The sequence below is a fragment of the Lactuca serriola genome, chromosome 8 (assembly GCF_051521515.1).
Source record: "Lactuca serriola cultivar US96UC23 chromosome 8, Lser_US96UC23_V15, whole genome shotgun sequence".
Taxonomy (NCBI): domain Eukaryota; kingdom Viridiplantae; phylum Streptophyta; class Magnoliopsida; order Asterales; family Asteraceae; genus Lactuca; species Lactuca serriola.
The window spans coordinates 169563097-169580543 of NC_136415.1; the positions used below are offsets into that span (position 1 = coordinate 169563097).

General features: G+C 38.4%; 1 protein-coding gene and 1 non-coding gene across 2 annotated transcripts; one reads left to right on the forward strand and one right to left on the reverse strand.

Annotated features, from left to right (window-relative positions):
• Nucleotides 1–3826: 3826 nt before the first annotated feature.
• LOC145071539 (small nucleolar RNA R71) lies at nucleotides 3827–3933 on the reverse strand. Its single transcript, XR_013690548.1, has one exon. It is a non-coding gene; the product is annotated as a small nucleolar RNA R71 (small nucleolar RNA).
• A 952-nt stretch (nucleotides 3934–4885) lies between these two features.
• LOC145067607 (uncharacterized) lies at nucleotides 4886–5488 on the forward strand. The gene has a single exon (XM_079014707.1). The coding sequence runs from the start codon at nucleotides 4886–4888 to the stop codon at nucleotides 5486–5488; it is 603 nt and encodes a 200-aa protein (XP_078870833.1).
• Nucleotides 5489–17447: the final 11959 nt, after the last annotated feature.

Genomic DNA, 17447 nt, shown 5'->3' on the forward strand with positions numbered 1-17447 from the left:
ACTCCAGGATCTGATCTGATCATACATTAGTCCTAAGATAAGTAATCAAATATTCCTCCATTTTACAAGATATTGTATGGATACAAGACATGGATAAGAATCAATCTTATTTTTTAAAATTTTGTTTCTCGATTTCCCGATTTGTGATTACCTCATAAGACTTACTAATTGAACACATCAATTTAGTCCCAACTGGGCCAACACTATAAGTCAACACCAAATCACCGAGGGGCGGAAAGATATCATATTTCCCATTAAGGAAAAAGGAACAAATAAACATTTACTTATATTCTTGTATCCTTTACTCACAAAATCATACATGACACCACGTTTTATAACATCAAGTTACATATGTGTTTTTGCAATACCAAGTTACTTATATACCTCCATTTCAAGAATATAAGATATTATCATCTCATAATTAATCGTGATAGAATTCATGAATAATTCTCTGAGCGTGGTTTTATCCAATACTCAAAATTTCCATATTCTATGTACTCATGAATGTCGTACCAAACCAATTTCTATGTCAAGTCTCCATAGACAATCTACAATCTAACTCGTCTTAATTCACTACTTACTTCCAAAAGTATGAGCGACTGTGGAATTTCGATCAATGAAATCATTCAGGAAGTAAAAACATGCAAAATGAAACACAATAATAAAGTAATTAACTATGGTCTCAAAACTATTGAATATAAATAATCTCTATGATTTAATCAGCATAATAATTAAGAATTTATTCATTGTATAATGTTTCAAATAAAGAACTAACTACTTGAATCAAACATCAGTCACACAATTTCTCCCAAAGGCCAGATGCACTCGTTTGATCCACAACCTCTCAAGTACTTCATATGTTAAGCTCAATAGAATAGCGCTATGTACTCTTTCAAGAATACGCACCTTCCTTTCAGCCGGCATGTCTTTAGGCAGTTGAGGTTCTCCTTCCAATGCTGTTGCGCATCCTTGTTGAACCAGAAGAGCCTTCATATTCACCTTCCACAAAGTGAAATCATTCAAACCATTGAACTTCTCCGAATCAAATTTGTGATATTCCATCTTCAATCAACAAAACACCAACCGCAACTCTGATACCACTTGTTAGAAAAGAAATAGTATTTACGTGGTGCGGTCAAGTTGACTTATGTCCATAGGTAGGAAGGGAGTATTCTTTATTTTAGAGATGTCAAATAGAGGTTACAAGTACAATTTTCACAGAGATTAGCCTAACACTCTAGAATTCAAGATACAAGAAGCTACGAATGACTCTGCATGAGCATCAACAACACACATGAAGAAGCATCATGATCCATAGTGGCATATCATGATGCAAGAGTGGCATATCAAGGTCACCATGGCATATCAACCATAATGGTGGCACATCTAGCAATAATCCTTGAGCATCATCAACCTATGAGATTCCTTGAACAATTTGGAGCTTCATAGCGGGCTTCGTACCATACGGCTCTGATATGTGCATAATTAGTTCATATTAAGTATAGATTTTTATTCATTTATTAGCTAAATTATTGCATTTTATGGACAAAAGGTACTTAAAAGTGTTTGAATTATATTTTCAGTCCAAAAATGAAGCTCGGAAGCAAAAGGAAGCAGGAGAAGCGGTTGAGAGCTCGAGAATGGAACAAAGAAGAAAAACACTAAAAATAACACCTACTCGGCGAGTAGGGTCGCCTACTCGGCGAGTCCAAGCGAAGATTCGAGAAGATAAAGACTCGGGATCCCAGAGACTTATCACAGTACGGGGACTGAGAGATGGACTCGACGAGTCGCCACCTGACTCGACGAGTCGATTCGTATATATATAGATAACTCCACAGAACGATGGGGAGGAATTCTGGAACGATTCAGAAGGATTTAGCTGCGATTAAGAAGTCAGAAAAACCCTAGAAGACGAAGTCATAAGCTAGAATTCAATCCCGAAGGAGAATTGAGGCAAATTTCATCATTCCACTTAATCTTTTTGTTTTGTCATTATGGTTAAACAATTAGACTCTGTTTGTTTGCTATTATTTACTTCAATTATGAGCTAAAACCTTTAGATTTCTGTTTGGGGATACAAAATTGATAATGTGGTTTCATTGATTGGTAGGATTAATTCTAAGTTGGTATTTTTGTTATTTTAGCTTGCTAAAGAACCTTATGTGTGAATGATAACTATTTTTCTGTTAATAGGAAGATAATTAAGCTGCATGAACATCTCTTAGTTATTAACCTCATATGTTTATGTGACCACTTTATCATATGTCTAGGATTAATGAACATGAAACTAGCGTTAATAAGAAAATTGAGTAAATTCATGTGCAAGCTTGTGTGATGACCATCAACAAGAAGTTAATTAAAAGATTAAATTAGTTAACTATTGCAAGTCTAATTTAACCCGAATAATTAATCTAGTAAATCTAATTAAATTAGACAACTAGCCACTATTTAAGTTAGTTTATTTGCTAATGATTAGTGTAGTGAATGCAAATCTAGTCACTTGAATCGGTAACCAACAAAAGAATTAATCCATTGCACCATTACCTTGAAATCAACCATAGGATCAATTGAGTTGAACTAAACAAAAGTTCCTTCCCATTATTGAATCTAGTTAGTTCTTTGTTTTCTAGTTTTTAAATTTGTAATAGTTAGCAAGTTTCTAGTCTTGTTAAACTAGAGAAAACCCCCTACTTATTAATTAGTTTAGATAGAATTATTTTTTAGTTTTAATTTGTCGTTCCCTATGTTCGATACCCTACTTATTTAACTATACCACAATTGATAGGTTCACTGCATTTGTTTGTTATTTTATAATTAAAAGTAGGTTTAAAACTAAGTGAGTTTGCACACATCAAGTTTTTGGCGTTGTTGCTGGGGAACGGTTCTAAATAATTAATCTAATCCCTAATTTTTTCGATCATTTGTGTGAGTTTACCGGCACAAAGTTAATTTATTGCAATTTAGTAGTTAGAAATTAGGTTTTAGCATTTGTTTTAGTTTTAATATTAAGTTTATAATTTCTTCAAAATTACACTGATCAAACACCCCGCTGGTACCCCCCGTTTTAGTTTTAATATTAAGTTTATAATTTCTTCAAAATTACACTTTTTTGTTCTTTTTACGTTTTTATCTTGTTTATTTCAGGACTTTCATGACCAGAGGATCAAACACCACGCTGGTACCCCCGTTTGAAGATCCCGAATCCGCATTGAAAAGGAACAAAGGAAAGGACGTGGAGAGCTCGAGTACACCAAAGAAGTCACCTTTGTCCAATTTGAAGACTGTTTTTGGGAAAAAGAAGACCAGCAAATCAGGAGCATCCAGCGCTTCTTTAGTAATCGACGAACCGGTTAAGGAAGATATTGAGTACGAGACCGAGGAAGAAGAGGAGCCTACATATGAGCACGAAACCGATTCCGAGGAAGAGTTAGCTATCACAATGGCTAACATTGATGAAATCCCCATGGGAGAATGGAAGAAGAGGATGCACGATGACACTGGCCCGGGACTTGTGCAAACCGCAATTCCCGCGACTGCTACTTTCGAGTTAAAGGGTCATATCCTAGCTTTACTTAAAGAAATACCTTTTTATGGAAGAGACCATGAAGATACGTACAAGCATTTGGATGAAGTCAATGATGTAGCTGATTACTTCAATGTTCCAAATGTGCCCCGTGAGACTCAGCTACTTCGTATGCTTCCGGTGACATTCAAAGGTGCTGCAAAATACTGGCTCAAGTCACTTCCCCCCGGATCAGTCACCACACGGTCCAAGATGAAAGAAGAATTCATTGATCACTTTTTCCCACCTTCCAAGATAGCCAAGTTGAAGAAGGTCATTGCTAACTTTGAACAACAAGCTGGAGAGTCGCTATATGAAGCATGGGAGAGGTGCAAGAGCTTACTAAGAAACTGCCCACATCGTGACCTAAACAGCCAGCAAGAAGTCTCCATCTTTTTTGATGGAGTCAATGTCACAACCAGGCAGTTATTAGACTCGCAAGGCCCGCTCACAAAGAAGCCGCCCCCGGTGATCAAAGAATTGATTGAAGAATTCTCTAAACACTCTAGAGAATACCACAACCCTAGACATAATGTCACTAGGGGAGCCGCTTATGCAGCTACTGAAGACTTATCCGCAGTCATGGCTATGCTAACAACCATGGATAGAAGGATGGATAAAATGGATCAAACGATCCATGCTACTCGGGTGGGTTGTGAAAACTGCAATGGGCCTCACCTCACTAGAGACTGTGATTTAGATGAGAATGGCAACAAGAAGGTGCAAGTTTGTTACTCAAGTGGAGACCGATATGATGAAGACTGGCGCAAACAAAAGAAAGAGTGGCTCCCTTATGAAGAGTACAAGAAAGCCAAGGAGGAAAGGTTTAGGCAAAAAGGGAGAGGGTTCTATCAAAAGGAGGAGCCGGTGCAAGAAAGAAAGCCAAACTTGGAATAAATGCTTACCAAATTTGTAGCTGCTTCAGAAAAAAGACATAGTGATCATGATGCTGCAATTCAAGAAACAAGGACCATGCTTAGAAACTAGCAAGCATCTATCCACAATATAGAAATGCAGCTTGGGCAACTTGCTCAACAAATCAACCAAAGGTCACCGGGCGAACTTCCTAGCAAAACTGAAAATAACCCACGAGGAGCGCACATAAACATAGTCACAACAAGAAGTGGGAAGATAATCACTTTCCTGGAACCTATTCAGACCGAGGCATCCAAGGAATCATAGAAGAAGGTGGCAGAAAATCAAGCAGAAGAGCAAAACTTACAATCTAACAGCCCTACTCGCCGAGTACCACGTATGGACTCGGCGAGTACACTACCAAATCCGAAAAACCAGACCCCTGAAAAGTTGTTTCAGCCTCCAATGCCATACCCAGCCAGAGCTATAAAAGAGAAGCAGGAAGAGGAGTACCAGAAGTTTCTAAATCATGTCAAGACTCTTCAAATTAACATACCTTTCATTGAAGCTGTCATGCAAATGCCCAAATATGCAAAGTTCCTTAAAGAACTTCTCACTAATAGAAGGACGATGGAAGAAGTGAAGAAGGTAGTCCTCAATGAAAACTGCTCAGTTGCTATGCTAAATAAGCTACCAAAGAAGAAGGGTGACCTGGGGAGTTTAACTTTACCTTGCCAATTTGGCAACTTGGCTGCTATTCATGCCTTAGTTGATTCGGGAGCAAGTGTGAACCTAATGCCATACTCATTCTTTAAGAAGCTGGATCTCCCGGAGCCAAGGCCAATTCGCATGGCCATTCACTTGGCAAACAATACAGTCACCTTCCTAAGAGGCATATGCGAAGACTTACTAGTCAAGATGGACAAATTCGTCTTTCCCGCTGATTTCATCATACTAGACATGGAGGCGGATCCACAAGTTCCAATCATCCTTGGAAGGCCCTTCCTCAACACGGAAAGTACTATAGTAGACATGAGGGACTCGAAGCTCACCTTGCGGGTAGGATAAGACTCAGTCACATTTGGGGTAGACCAAGCTATGAAGTATTCAAGGAACAGTGACGACACGACATTCTCAATTGATATGCTTGATGAATTATTGGAGGAATGCAAAAGTGAAGATTCCAGCAAGTTCACAACTGATGATGAAGAACTTGATCCAGAAAAAGACTTAATGGAAATTGAAAGACTGCTGGAAGAAGCTGATTATGAAGAATTGGTGAAGCAAATTGACAGTCCTACTCGCCGAGTTCCGCCTTAGAAAAGGCAGAAGTCGTGAATACAGCCACAAACTCGCCGAGTACCCTACCTGCACTCGGCGAGTCCAACAGTCAGAAACAAAAATCTGAGCTCAAAACATTACCAGAACATTTAGAGTATGCTTTCCTTGAAGAAGGCAACCAAAAGCCTGTAATCATAGCCGATGACCTGTCCAATTCTGAAAAGGAAGAGCTCGTGCAAGTGTTAAAGAAGCGGAAGCGGGCCATAGCATTGAGCATCACCGACATCAAGGGAATAAGCCCATCTTATTGCTCCCACAAGATCAATCTGGAAGAAGGAGCAAAGCCGGTTGTGCAGAACCAAAGAAGGTTAAACCCAAATATGCAAGAAGTAGTTAAGAAGGAAGTGGTTAAACTCTTAGATGCGGGAATTATCTATTCCATTTCCGACAGTCCATGGGTGAGTCTAGTCCAAGTGGTGCCCAAGAAAGGAGGGATGGCGGTCATCACCAACGAAAAGAACGAGCTAATTCCGACACGAACGGTAACCGGTTGGAGAGTGTGCATCGATTATCGAAAGCTAAACGATGCCACTCGTAAAGACCACTTTCCCTTACCTTTTATTGATCAAATGTTAGAAAGACTATCAGGCCATAGTTACTATAGCTTTCTAGACGGATTCTCAGGTTATTTCCAAATACCCATAGACCCAATGGACCAAGAAAAGACCACATTCACTTGCCCAAGTGGGACTTTTGCTTATAGACGCATGCCTTTTGGGCTATGCAATGCACCCGCGACTTTTCAAAGGTGTATGACAGCCATATTCCACAATATGGTGGAAAAATTCATGGAAGTTTTTATGGACGACTTTTCCATTTTTGGATCTTCTTTCCATGATTGTCTCACAAATCTTGACTTAATGCTTGCTAGGTGTGAAAAAACCGACTTGGTCCTCAATTGGGAGAAATGTCACTTTATGGTCAAGGAGGGTATAGTTTTGGGCCACAAGGTTTCCAAAATGGGAATTGAAGTGGATGGGGCAAAGATTGACACCATTGCCAAATTACCCCCACCAACTAATGTGAAAGGCATTATAAGTTTTCTAGGACACGTGGGTTTTTACCGGCGTTTCATAAAAGATTTTTCCAAAATAACTAGACCTTTAACATAATTATTATTAAAAGACGCACCATTTAATTTTACTAAAGAGCGTTTAGAGGCATTTGAATTTTAAAAATTAACTAATGCCCCGATCATTGTTGCACCAAATTGGAGTTTACCCTTTAAGATTATGTGTGATGCTAGTGACTTTGCATTAGGAGCTGTCCTTGGTTAAAAGGTTGATAAGCACTTTCGACCCATATATTATGCTAGCAAGACTCTAAATCCAGCCCAAGAGAATTACACCACCACTGAAAAAGAATTATTAGCTGTGGTGTATGCCTTTGACGAATTCCGCCCTTACTTGGTTTTATCCAAAACTACTGTTTTTACTGACCACTCGGCTATCAAGTATTTGTTTTCCAAACTGGATGCCAAGCCAAGACTGATATGATGGGTGCTACTTCTTCAAGAGTTTGACATAGAGATACGAGACAAGAAGGGAATGGAGAATGTAGCAGCTGACCACTTGTCAAGGCTACAGAACCCGCAATTGCAAGAAGATAAAGTTGGAAACGACTTCCCGGACGAGTACATTATGATGACCGTGGGAGAAGAGCCATGGTTCGCAGATATAGCTACTTATTTAGCTACAAAATACATCCCAAAAGATTTTAGCAGTCAACAAAAGAAGAAATTATTTTCTGAATTAAAATATTACTTTTGCGACGAGCCATACCTCTTCCGGAGCTGCGCAGATGGGATCATACGAAGATGCGTGCTCGGGAATGAAAGCCGAAAGATATTAGAGCATTGTCATAGCGGGCCCACGGGTGGACATCATGGAGCACACTACACTGCAAAGAAGATCTTTGACATTGGGTTCTATTGGCCCACCATTTTTAAAGATGCAGCCCAATTTGTCAAAGAATGTGATGCTTGTCAAAGAGTGGGAAACATTTCATCTCGAAATGAAATGTCAATACATAGTATCCAAGTGTGCGAGGTGTTTGATGTGTGGGGAATCGACTTCATGGGACCATTTCCCATGTCTAAAGGAAATAAATACATATTAGTGGCGGTGGATTATGTATCCAAATGGGCGGAGGCACAAGCGTTACCAACAAATGACGGTCGGGTGGTGGTGCGGTTTTTGAAGAAATTATTTTCACGATTTGGAGTCCCGAAAGCTCTTATAAGTGACCGAGGCACACATTTTGCCAATGACCAATTGGAGAAGGTCTTAAATAAATATGGGGTAACCCATAAGTTTTCCACATCCTACCATCCACAAACTAGTGGACAAACCGAGGTGACAAATCGAGCTTTAAAGCGAATTTTGGAGAAATCGGTGAGGAGCAATCGCAAGGAATGGTCGAATAAGCTAGATGATGCACTTTGGGCTTTTCGTATAGCTTTCAAAATACCTATTGGTACTACACCATATAGGTTAGTTTATGGAAAGCAATGCCATTTTCCGGTGGAGCTAGAGCATAAGGCGTTTTGGGCTTTAAAGAGGTGTAACTTCAACATGGAGGAACTAAAGAGCAACCGGTTGATGCAAATGAATGCTCTTGCGGAGCTGAGTAATGATACATACTCTAGTTCATGGCTTTATAAAGAGAAGACCAAGATGTTGCATGAAAAAAGGATTAAAGAAAAAGAATTTCATGAAGGCCAAAAAGTGTTGCTCTTTAGTTCACGACTAAAGCTTTTCTCGGGAAAACTCAAGTCAAGATGGGATGGTCCTTTTTTGGTGAAGACGGTGTTTCCACATGGTGCTATAGAGGTGTTGTCAAGAGATGGAACACCTTTCAAGGTCAATGGCCATAGGGTCAAAAAGTATGAAGAAGGAGTCCCCCGGAATGAAGGAATTGAAGAGTTGTTGTTGCTGGAAGGGACTGCAACCACGTAGAAGGGGAGGAGTCCAGCTAATGACTCCTTAAAAAGAAGCGCTTCACGGGAGGCAACCCGAGTCTCAAGTTTGCATTTTCTTTCCTTTTATTTTATTTTTATCTTTTTCATTCGTCTTCTTCTGAGAATATAATTGCTTGAGGGCAAGCAATGCCTAGAGTGTAGGGTGGGTGGCTAAAAGAATGAAAAAATACATTAATATTTCAAAACATTAAATTTTTTTACAAACTGCAAGGATTACTCGCCGAGTAGGAGCGTATACTTGGCGAGTACCTGCTTGAGTAACCCAACAAAACGCGTAAAGGCATTTCTACTCGGCGAGTAGAACCTTTCTACTCGGCGAGTAGCCAACTTACACGGATGAGATATAAATCTGTAAAAAGAGGGTTTTCACCCATTTAACCCCCATATTCTCCGTGCACAGCGTGTCCTCAAGCATCCCTGCGATTTCTTGCGAGTTCTTCAAATCTCTTCAATTTTCCACTTAATCTTCATCTTTCAAAGAAAAAGGTATCATGGCCAGAAGGGGGAAGTCTTCTCGTGGGGGGAGCCAAAGTGATATCCCGTGGCTTTCATTTCAACAAATCACTTCGAAGTCATCACAAACTAGGGCCAAAAGCATATTAGAGGCGCTCAAACAAAAGGAAATCCATTTACCCAACGTTGTTGACTGGGGGTGGTTGGGAAATATGGGATTGGAGGAGGTGCTCACACCATACTTGGTGAAGGAGTGCGGTTTGGGGTATACCACCATCACATGTGATGGTTGGTTACAATTATTCAAGATACAAGAGTTTGTTTATGTCGAGCTGTGTTGGGAATTTTTTGTTACCATCTCATTCCGAGGTGGTAGTGAGTATTACAACCCCAACACAATTTCTTTGGGTGGGGAGCTGCAACAATGCAGCTTTGCTGAGTTTTCTTGGAGGCTGGGGATTTATGACCAGAGCACAATGATGTCTGAAGACTTTGAAGCTTTTCTGGAAAACTGCCATAAGGAACTTCCCGAGGCAGTGGTGGCCTCTACATGGTGGAACACGATTTCCAACCGGGTGTGTATTCCTTCCACCGCTCAGGAGGGCCACATTCGCTAGCCAATCCATCGCCTTATTCACCGCTTCGTGGCTAACACCATCAACATGCGGAAGGATTGGGACAAGCTCCCAACCCTTGATATCTTCTATCTATGGAGTATTATTACTCCTGACGCTTTCTGCAATCTCCCCTATTACATTGCCAAATTCCTTGCTGAAGGGGCGGTTAAGGAAAAAGTCAACTCCAAAATAAATGGAGGCATGTTTGTTACTAGGCTGGCCAAGTCGTTTGGGGTCCTAGATTTGCAACAAGCTAGGGCACTCACGGTTATCCACCCTCCAATATTCAACACTGCACTATATAGGAGGGCACGGATAGATGAGAAGCTTCGTGATTCATTCTCCATTCTACATGAAGATGAGCCGGCAATCCACGAGGAGCCGGGAAGGCGGGTCCGACAACGTAGTGAGCGGGTACGAGAATACCCACCGGTTATTCCGGTGGAAGAGGACAATGATGGATGGAACCAATTGGAGTACCGACGCTACTTGGACAACATTGGACGAGGGGTGAATTATAATAATCAATCTTTTGAATACCTCTTCCAACAGATGATCATTGCCCCAAGACCCGGACCTGGCTATCCATACATTATGAGTTGGGACGAGAGAATGAGGAGGAGAAATAGAGAAGGAGGAAGTGGCGCGGGAGGAGCTGACATGGAAGATGAAGAATGAAGAGTTTTCTTTTATGTTTTATGTTTTTATGATTTTATGTTTTGAACAATTGTTAAACACTTGGATGATTTTTATTTTTGTTGGGATGGTTATTACTTTCACTTTTAGTTGTTTATTTTTCCGGGATAGAAGATTAGGAAGCATACTAAATTGTTGAGGGTCAAGTAAGGAATGAGATATTTTCAAGAAAAGTATGGAGTCTTGTCCTTAGGATTGAGTCCGTGAGAGTCGAGAGTAATGGAGAGTGTTGCTACTGAGAGGAATTAGAGTGAGGGTCAGTGAAATTTCCAATTTCAAAACCTGAGTCGAAAGGAACATCAGCTGGATCAGTTTTGGCAATACAGCGCCTACTCGTCGAGTGCAAAAATTCTACTCGATGAGCACATGGGATATTACATTTTATCGTTCCAAGTCAAGAGATACTCACCGAGTCCGCGCCACTACTCGCCGAGTAGACCTGCAATCTTCGATTTCCAGAACTACTTTGAGCACTTTCACTGCAGCATTTATCCACTTTTTGTGAGGAATTGTCACTGGAGATTTTCTAAGAAGCTTGTTCCGTGAAATTTTTGAGCTGTCAACCACACGAGACGCATGAGACCCAAGACATGGATGAGCTGTTCCCATGGCTAAAGTCAAGTGAAGATGGAGCTAAAGAGAAGAGTATCACCCTATCGACTTCTACCCCAAGGGAGTTTGTTCCAATTCTCCCTATATTTGCATTTTTATTTTTGCATAATATGCAATGAGGGCATTGCATAAAATAAGTGTGGGGTAGGGGGTTGGTCACATATTAGAAAATTTAGAATCTTAATTTAGGCTAATATTTAAAAAAAATTCCATACCAAAAATATTACTTAGGACTTAATTTAGCAAATTAGGATTCCATGTTAGAATTGTGTTGATGATTGCATGAAAACCCAAATGTTTAGTTGAGCCTATATACGTTCTAGTGCATTTGTGGCTTCCTTATTCTAGTGAAATCATAGGACAAAAACATGACCCTGCTCAGCCTGAGGGATGCAATATGTTTAGCAGCCTAAACCTGAAATGTATCCAGGAAAATTCTTATCGTTAGCTAATAAAGGTTGAAGTTGAGCGCCCCTGCTTAAGCATGTAGGTTTATCGAGTGAAAAAAGAGGTACATGTAAAAAAAAAAAAAGAATTGCAAGAAAAGTTGTAAGAATTTTGGAGCAAATAAAGTGAAAATCAAAAGATCAAAATTCCAAGAAATTCAAAAAGTTGAAGATACGAAAAATCAAACAATAAAGGTGGTGAATTCAAAGAGATCAAACACAAATTATCAAGAAAATGAAGAATTCGAAAAAGCTCCATAATGGTATCGAAAAGTTGTAGTTCTAGATTATGTATGCTTGGGTTGCTCATCTAAAAATACCTTAAGGGTAAGAGGTTTTCTGCGGATGGATTCGGAGGGTTGCATAAAATGAGCATAGTTCGGGGTGAGTGGGCGAATGTTTATGAGGATTGTGAGTATTTTGAGTATGGGGGGTACTTAGGAAAAATTTAGACACAAGTGTGGGGTATTTTGATATGTGCATAATTAGTTCATATTAAGTATAGATTTTTATTCATTTATTAGCTAAATTATTGCATTTTATGGACAATAGGTATTTAAAAGTGTTTGAATTATATTTTCGGTCCAAAAATGAAGCTCGGAAGCAAAAGGAAGCAGGAGAAGCGGTTGAGAGCTCGAGAATGGAACAAAGAAGAAAAACACTAAAAATAACACCTACTCGGCGAGTAGGGTCGACTACTCGGCAAGTCCAAGCGAAGATTCGAGAAGATAAAGACTCGGGATCCCAGAGACTTATCACAATACGGGGACTGAGAGATGGACTCGACGAGTCGCCACCCGACTCGACGAGTCGATTCGTATATATATAGATAACTCCACTGAACGATGGGGAGGAATTCTGGAACGATTCGGAAGGATTTAGCTGCGATGAAGAAGTCAGAAAAACCCTAGAAGACGAAGTCATAAGCTAGAATTCAATCCCGAAGGAGAATTGAGGCAAATTTCATCATTCCACTTAGTCTTTTGTTTTGTCATTATGGTTAAACAATTAGACTCTGTTTGTTTGCTATTATTTACTTTAATTATGAGCTAAAACCTTTAGACTTCTGTTTGGGGATACAAAATTGATAATATGGTTTGATTGATTGGTAAGATTAATTCTAAGTTGGTGATTTTTGTTATTTTAGCTTGCTAAAGAACCTTATGTGTGAATGATAACTATTTTTCTGTTAATAGGAAGATAATTAAGCTGCATGAACATCTCTTAGTTGTTAACCTCATATGTTTATGTGACCACTTTATCATATGTATAGGATTAATGAACATGAAACTAGAGTTAATAAGAAAATTGAGTAAATTCATGTGCAAGCTTGTGTGATGACCATCAACAAGAAGTTAATTAAAAGATTAAATTAGTTAACTATAGCAAGTCTAATTTAACCCGAATAATTAATCTAGTAAATCTAATAAAATTAGACAACTGGCCACTGTTTAAGTTAGTTTATTTGCTAAGGATTAGTGTAGTGAATGCAAATCTAGTCACTTGAATCGGTAACCAACAAAAGAATTAATCCATTGCACCATTACCTTGAAATCAACCATAGGATCAATTGAGTTGAACTAAACAGAAGTTCCTTCCCATTATTGAATCTAGTTAGTTCTTTGTTTTCTAGTTTTTAAATTAGTAATAGTTAGCAAGTTTCTAGTCTTGTTAAACTAGAGAAAACCCCCTACTTATTAATTAATTTAGATAGAATTAGTTTTTAGTTTTAATTTGCTGATCCCTGTGTTCGATACCCTACTTATTTAACTATACCACAATTGATAGGTTCACTGCCTTTGTGTGTTATTTTATAATTAAAAGTAGATTTAAAACTAAGTGAGTTTGCAAACATTAGCTCATCAAGGGATACTTTGGCATATCAAGGAACCAAGTGGCATATCTATGCATCACGATGACGCATTAGGCATGACAATGACACATCCTCTCAAGGTTGGAATATCTAGATATCCACTCCACAATTTTACATTCACCTTATGAATGTCATATCCAATTACTTGGTGGCATATCCTATCACTAGATGGCATATCATGTCATTTAGTGGCATATCCAGTCACCTGATTGCATATCATGTCACTTCATGGCATATCAAGTCACTTCGTGTCATAGCAAGTGACTTCGTGGCGTATAAATTTCCAATGGTGGTGCACCTTGACTTATAAGTGGTGTACCCAAGCATAGGATCCTCCATTCCACTTCTGCGTGATCCATACCTCCTTTTTGAAGATCTGTTTCTTTGTTACTTGATTCGTTCCTTGTTCACTTGATCCGTTCCTTTGTTAGGAGACCCATCCCTTTTCTCATATGATTCATTCATTTGTTACATGATCCATGAACCCAAGTTCTCCATTGAACTCAAATTCTCCATACGAATGCTCCAAATGCTCGACTCATATTTAACAATCTCCACCTTGACTTGAGCATCCTTTGAATTCCACGTCAAACGTGAACTTTCTCTCCCTTCCTGACATCAATCCCCGAAGGGGCTTCCTCCTGCGAAGATCCACCAAGTCCAAGAAAATATTGACCTTCTCTCTGGGAATGACCTAGTAACCATGTCTTTCGGATTCTCCTTGGAATTAGACATTTGAATGCATAACATGTAGTAGAGCATGATAGGTTTCTCTACCTTCAAAAGAAGACTTTGAACAAGACCAACCACCAATGATCTTCTTATTTGTAGACCACTTTCATGGTCCAAGTCTATCAATCCAACCATGTGTGTATGTCGTACGTTAGCACTTGTAACGCCCTCATATTCAAGCAAGTAAATTTAGCGACAATAAGCGTCAAAAAAAAACTTTTTGATGGAAGATTATTTATAATAAATAATCTTAACCAATTTATAGTATATGTCACAAGGGTTCCGTACATATAAAGAACGCCGAAATCCGAGTTATAACGAAGAAGTTATGACCCATTGAAGTTTTACGGCAAAACCGGCACGACCCCGCGTAACGTAAAAAGTGAATTTTTGATAAATTAATTTTTAGCTTTAGCGATCTAAATGAAAGTCGTATTATACGTTAAATCGAGTACGTGCATAAAAAGAATGTCCAAATCTGACTTTGTATGAGGAAGTTATGATTTTTTTAAGATTTAACATAGCAGTGCACAACCGAAAATTCAAATTTTAGATCGATCGATTTTTAGCCAACACAACCTAAATGAGAATTGAAGATCTCATTAATAGGAGCTCAACAATAAAAGTCCGTATGTAGAAGTTATGAATTTTACACGGTCAATAATAGTGTAAACATCTCATACTGTTAAATTTAAAACGGTTCAGAATTAGCCGACGGAGTCCAAACAAAAGTTGTAGAGTACATCTCCACCTACGCGTGGATATAAATAATGTCGAAAATGGAGCTCGTATGTGAAAGTTATGAAATTTAGAAAGTCGGAATAGTGCTGCTACGAAAGGGGTGACGTGGCTTAATCTGGACCATTGCTTTTCCCCCCAAGCCTTGCCACCAGAGGGTGACATGTGCCACCAACTCGACGAGTTAGAGGCCAAAACTCGACGAGTAGGTCCAAAATTCAGCCTATAAATAGCATGTGAGAGTGCCTTCATTTCTCACACCAAAAACCCATTCTTTCTCTCTAAGCCTCGCAAAACCCTCCTAAAGCCCTAGTAACCTCAAGGTGATAGAAGAAAGCCCTAGAGCGCCTGAAGGCTCTAAGAAAAAGTGCTTTTTGGCTTGTAAGTTGAGTTATGCTTACCGTACTATAAGTATAACTTATGTTTAAGTTCATTATTGTTATTATGAACCTATAAAAAAGATTTATCAGTGATTCCAAGTCATTATGCTGATTGATCTACTTACGGGGATGATGTCTAGCCTGTGATTTAGTGAGGTTTTTAAAGTGGGATTTCGAAACAGTATACATCGTATACCAAATGGACCCTACCTCTAATATGATTCTACCTGGTTGTTCCTTAGTTGATAGATCATGAAAATAGACTTTAAGTTAATGATGCATATAGAGTAACAATTAGTCGCAATAAAGATTAGACTAAAACTTAGCGATAATAATGCTAGGTTTCGTCGAAGGAAAATAGAATCGTTAGAAGCAGAGCACTGCCCGAGTTTGGAATCATCACTTTAACAAGTGAATGCATAGTTACTTTGAAATTACACATAGATATGAAGTATTTAATATAAATTACTTGTTGTGAGCTCATAGTTACTTTCATCTTACACATAGATATCAAGTATTTAATATAAATTATGTGTTGTGAGTGCATAGTTACTTTCATCATACACATAGATATGAAGTATTTAATATAAATTATGTGCTATGAGTGCATAGTTACTTTCATATTACACATAGATATAAAGTATTTAACATAAATTACGTGTTGTGAGTGCATAGTTACTTTCATCTAACACATAGATATGAAGTATTTAATATAAATTACGTGTTGTGAGTGCATAGTTAGTTTCATCTTACACATATATATGAAGTATTTAATATAAATTACATATTATGTGTGAATATTATCTGTGTTCCTGATATATATGCTAGATGAACGATTTATACATGTTTACATAATTTAAACTATATACGTATTTTTATACTGATAAATATATATTGGGTAGCGACAGGTCATGAGAGATAGGTGATGATAAAAAGGTGATGATAATTAGGTGATGATAGATATGTGATGATAAATAGGTGATGCGAGATGAGAGGAGATACCATAACCTTGACCGGCGATGTGGCGATGTAGTCATCTACCATACTATAGATGACGACCACAGACTATTCTAGACAGTTATGTGGAAACACCAGCAGACTCATAACCTATAGGTGATGAATTATGAGTTCAAGGGATGTTGTAACTACGTATTCATGCGATGATACTCTAACCCTTATTATGGATTATGATTTCATGCGATGTTGTAACTACGTATTCATGCGATGTTGTAACTACGTATTCATGCGATGATACTCTAACCCTTACTATGAATTACGAGTTCATGCGATGTTGCAACTACGTATTCATGCGATGATACCCTAACCCTTACTGGAAAGGTATTGAGGGAGTAATCCTCGAGTTCATCTACCATACTATATATGAGATGATCCTTTGGATAAATCTTTATAAAAGATGAAATGAAGAAAACGGGGATGGATAATTAGGTTAATTATTTGATGATAAAACATAATAATTATATTATTATGGGTTGAAAACCCTATGTACTCACCAGGTTTCCCAATCTGACCCACATAGTTTATTTGTATTACAGGTGTCGATACGAAGCTACATTACACTAAGAGATTAAAGGAGATGTAGATCACTAATTTAAATGAATGTAAGGTCTTATTATGCTTATGTTTCTGTATTGATGATGACATCCCAAAGTTTTAATATAAACAAAATACATTTCTTCGAAAATGCTTTGATAATATATTTATCATGTCTTTCTGGGAACAAATTCCGCAATATTATTCTTTAAAATGAATACTCTAATTTTCAAATAAGCATAAATAAAATTTTTAAAAGTACCATGAATTTGGGGATATCACAACACCATACACCAGAAAAACATCAAACGTTCCTTTCAAGTGTTGCAAGATCCACTTGACCACTTCCCAATGAGCTTTTCCCCAGTTGCCTCGAACTGCCAAAAAAGTACCAAAAAGTTTGGACTGATCACAATAGAACGACTGCTAGACTTTCTCAAAGTAATGATAAATATATAACCATCATACTCTTCTATAACTCCAAATCTCCATCCTTGCTATTTACTTTTTAGCTCCTAAATCCTTCATCACAAACTTATTCTCTTGAAGCTTCTTCAAGTTGTATTTCCCAGCATCAGCATCACTAGATACTTCTTCCATGGGTTGAT

Excerpts from the sequence above, each read along its gene's own strand:
- LOC145067607 (XM_079014707.1), top strand. The coding sequence starts at position 4,886 with ATGCCATACCCAGCCAGAGCTATAAAAGAGAAGCAGGAAGAGGAGTAC.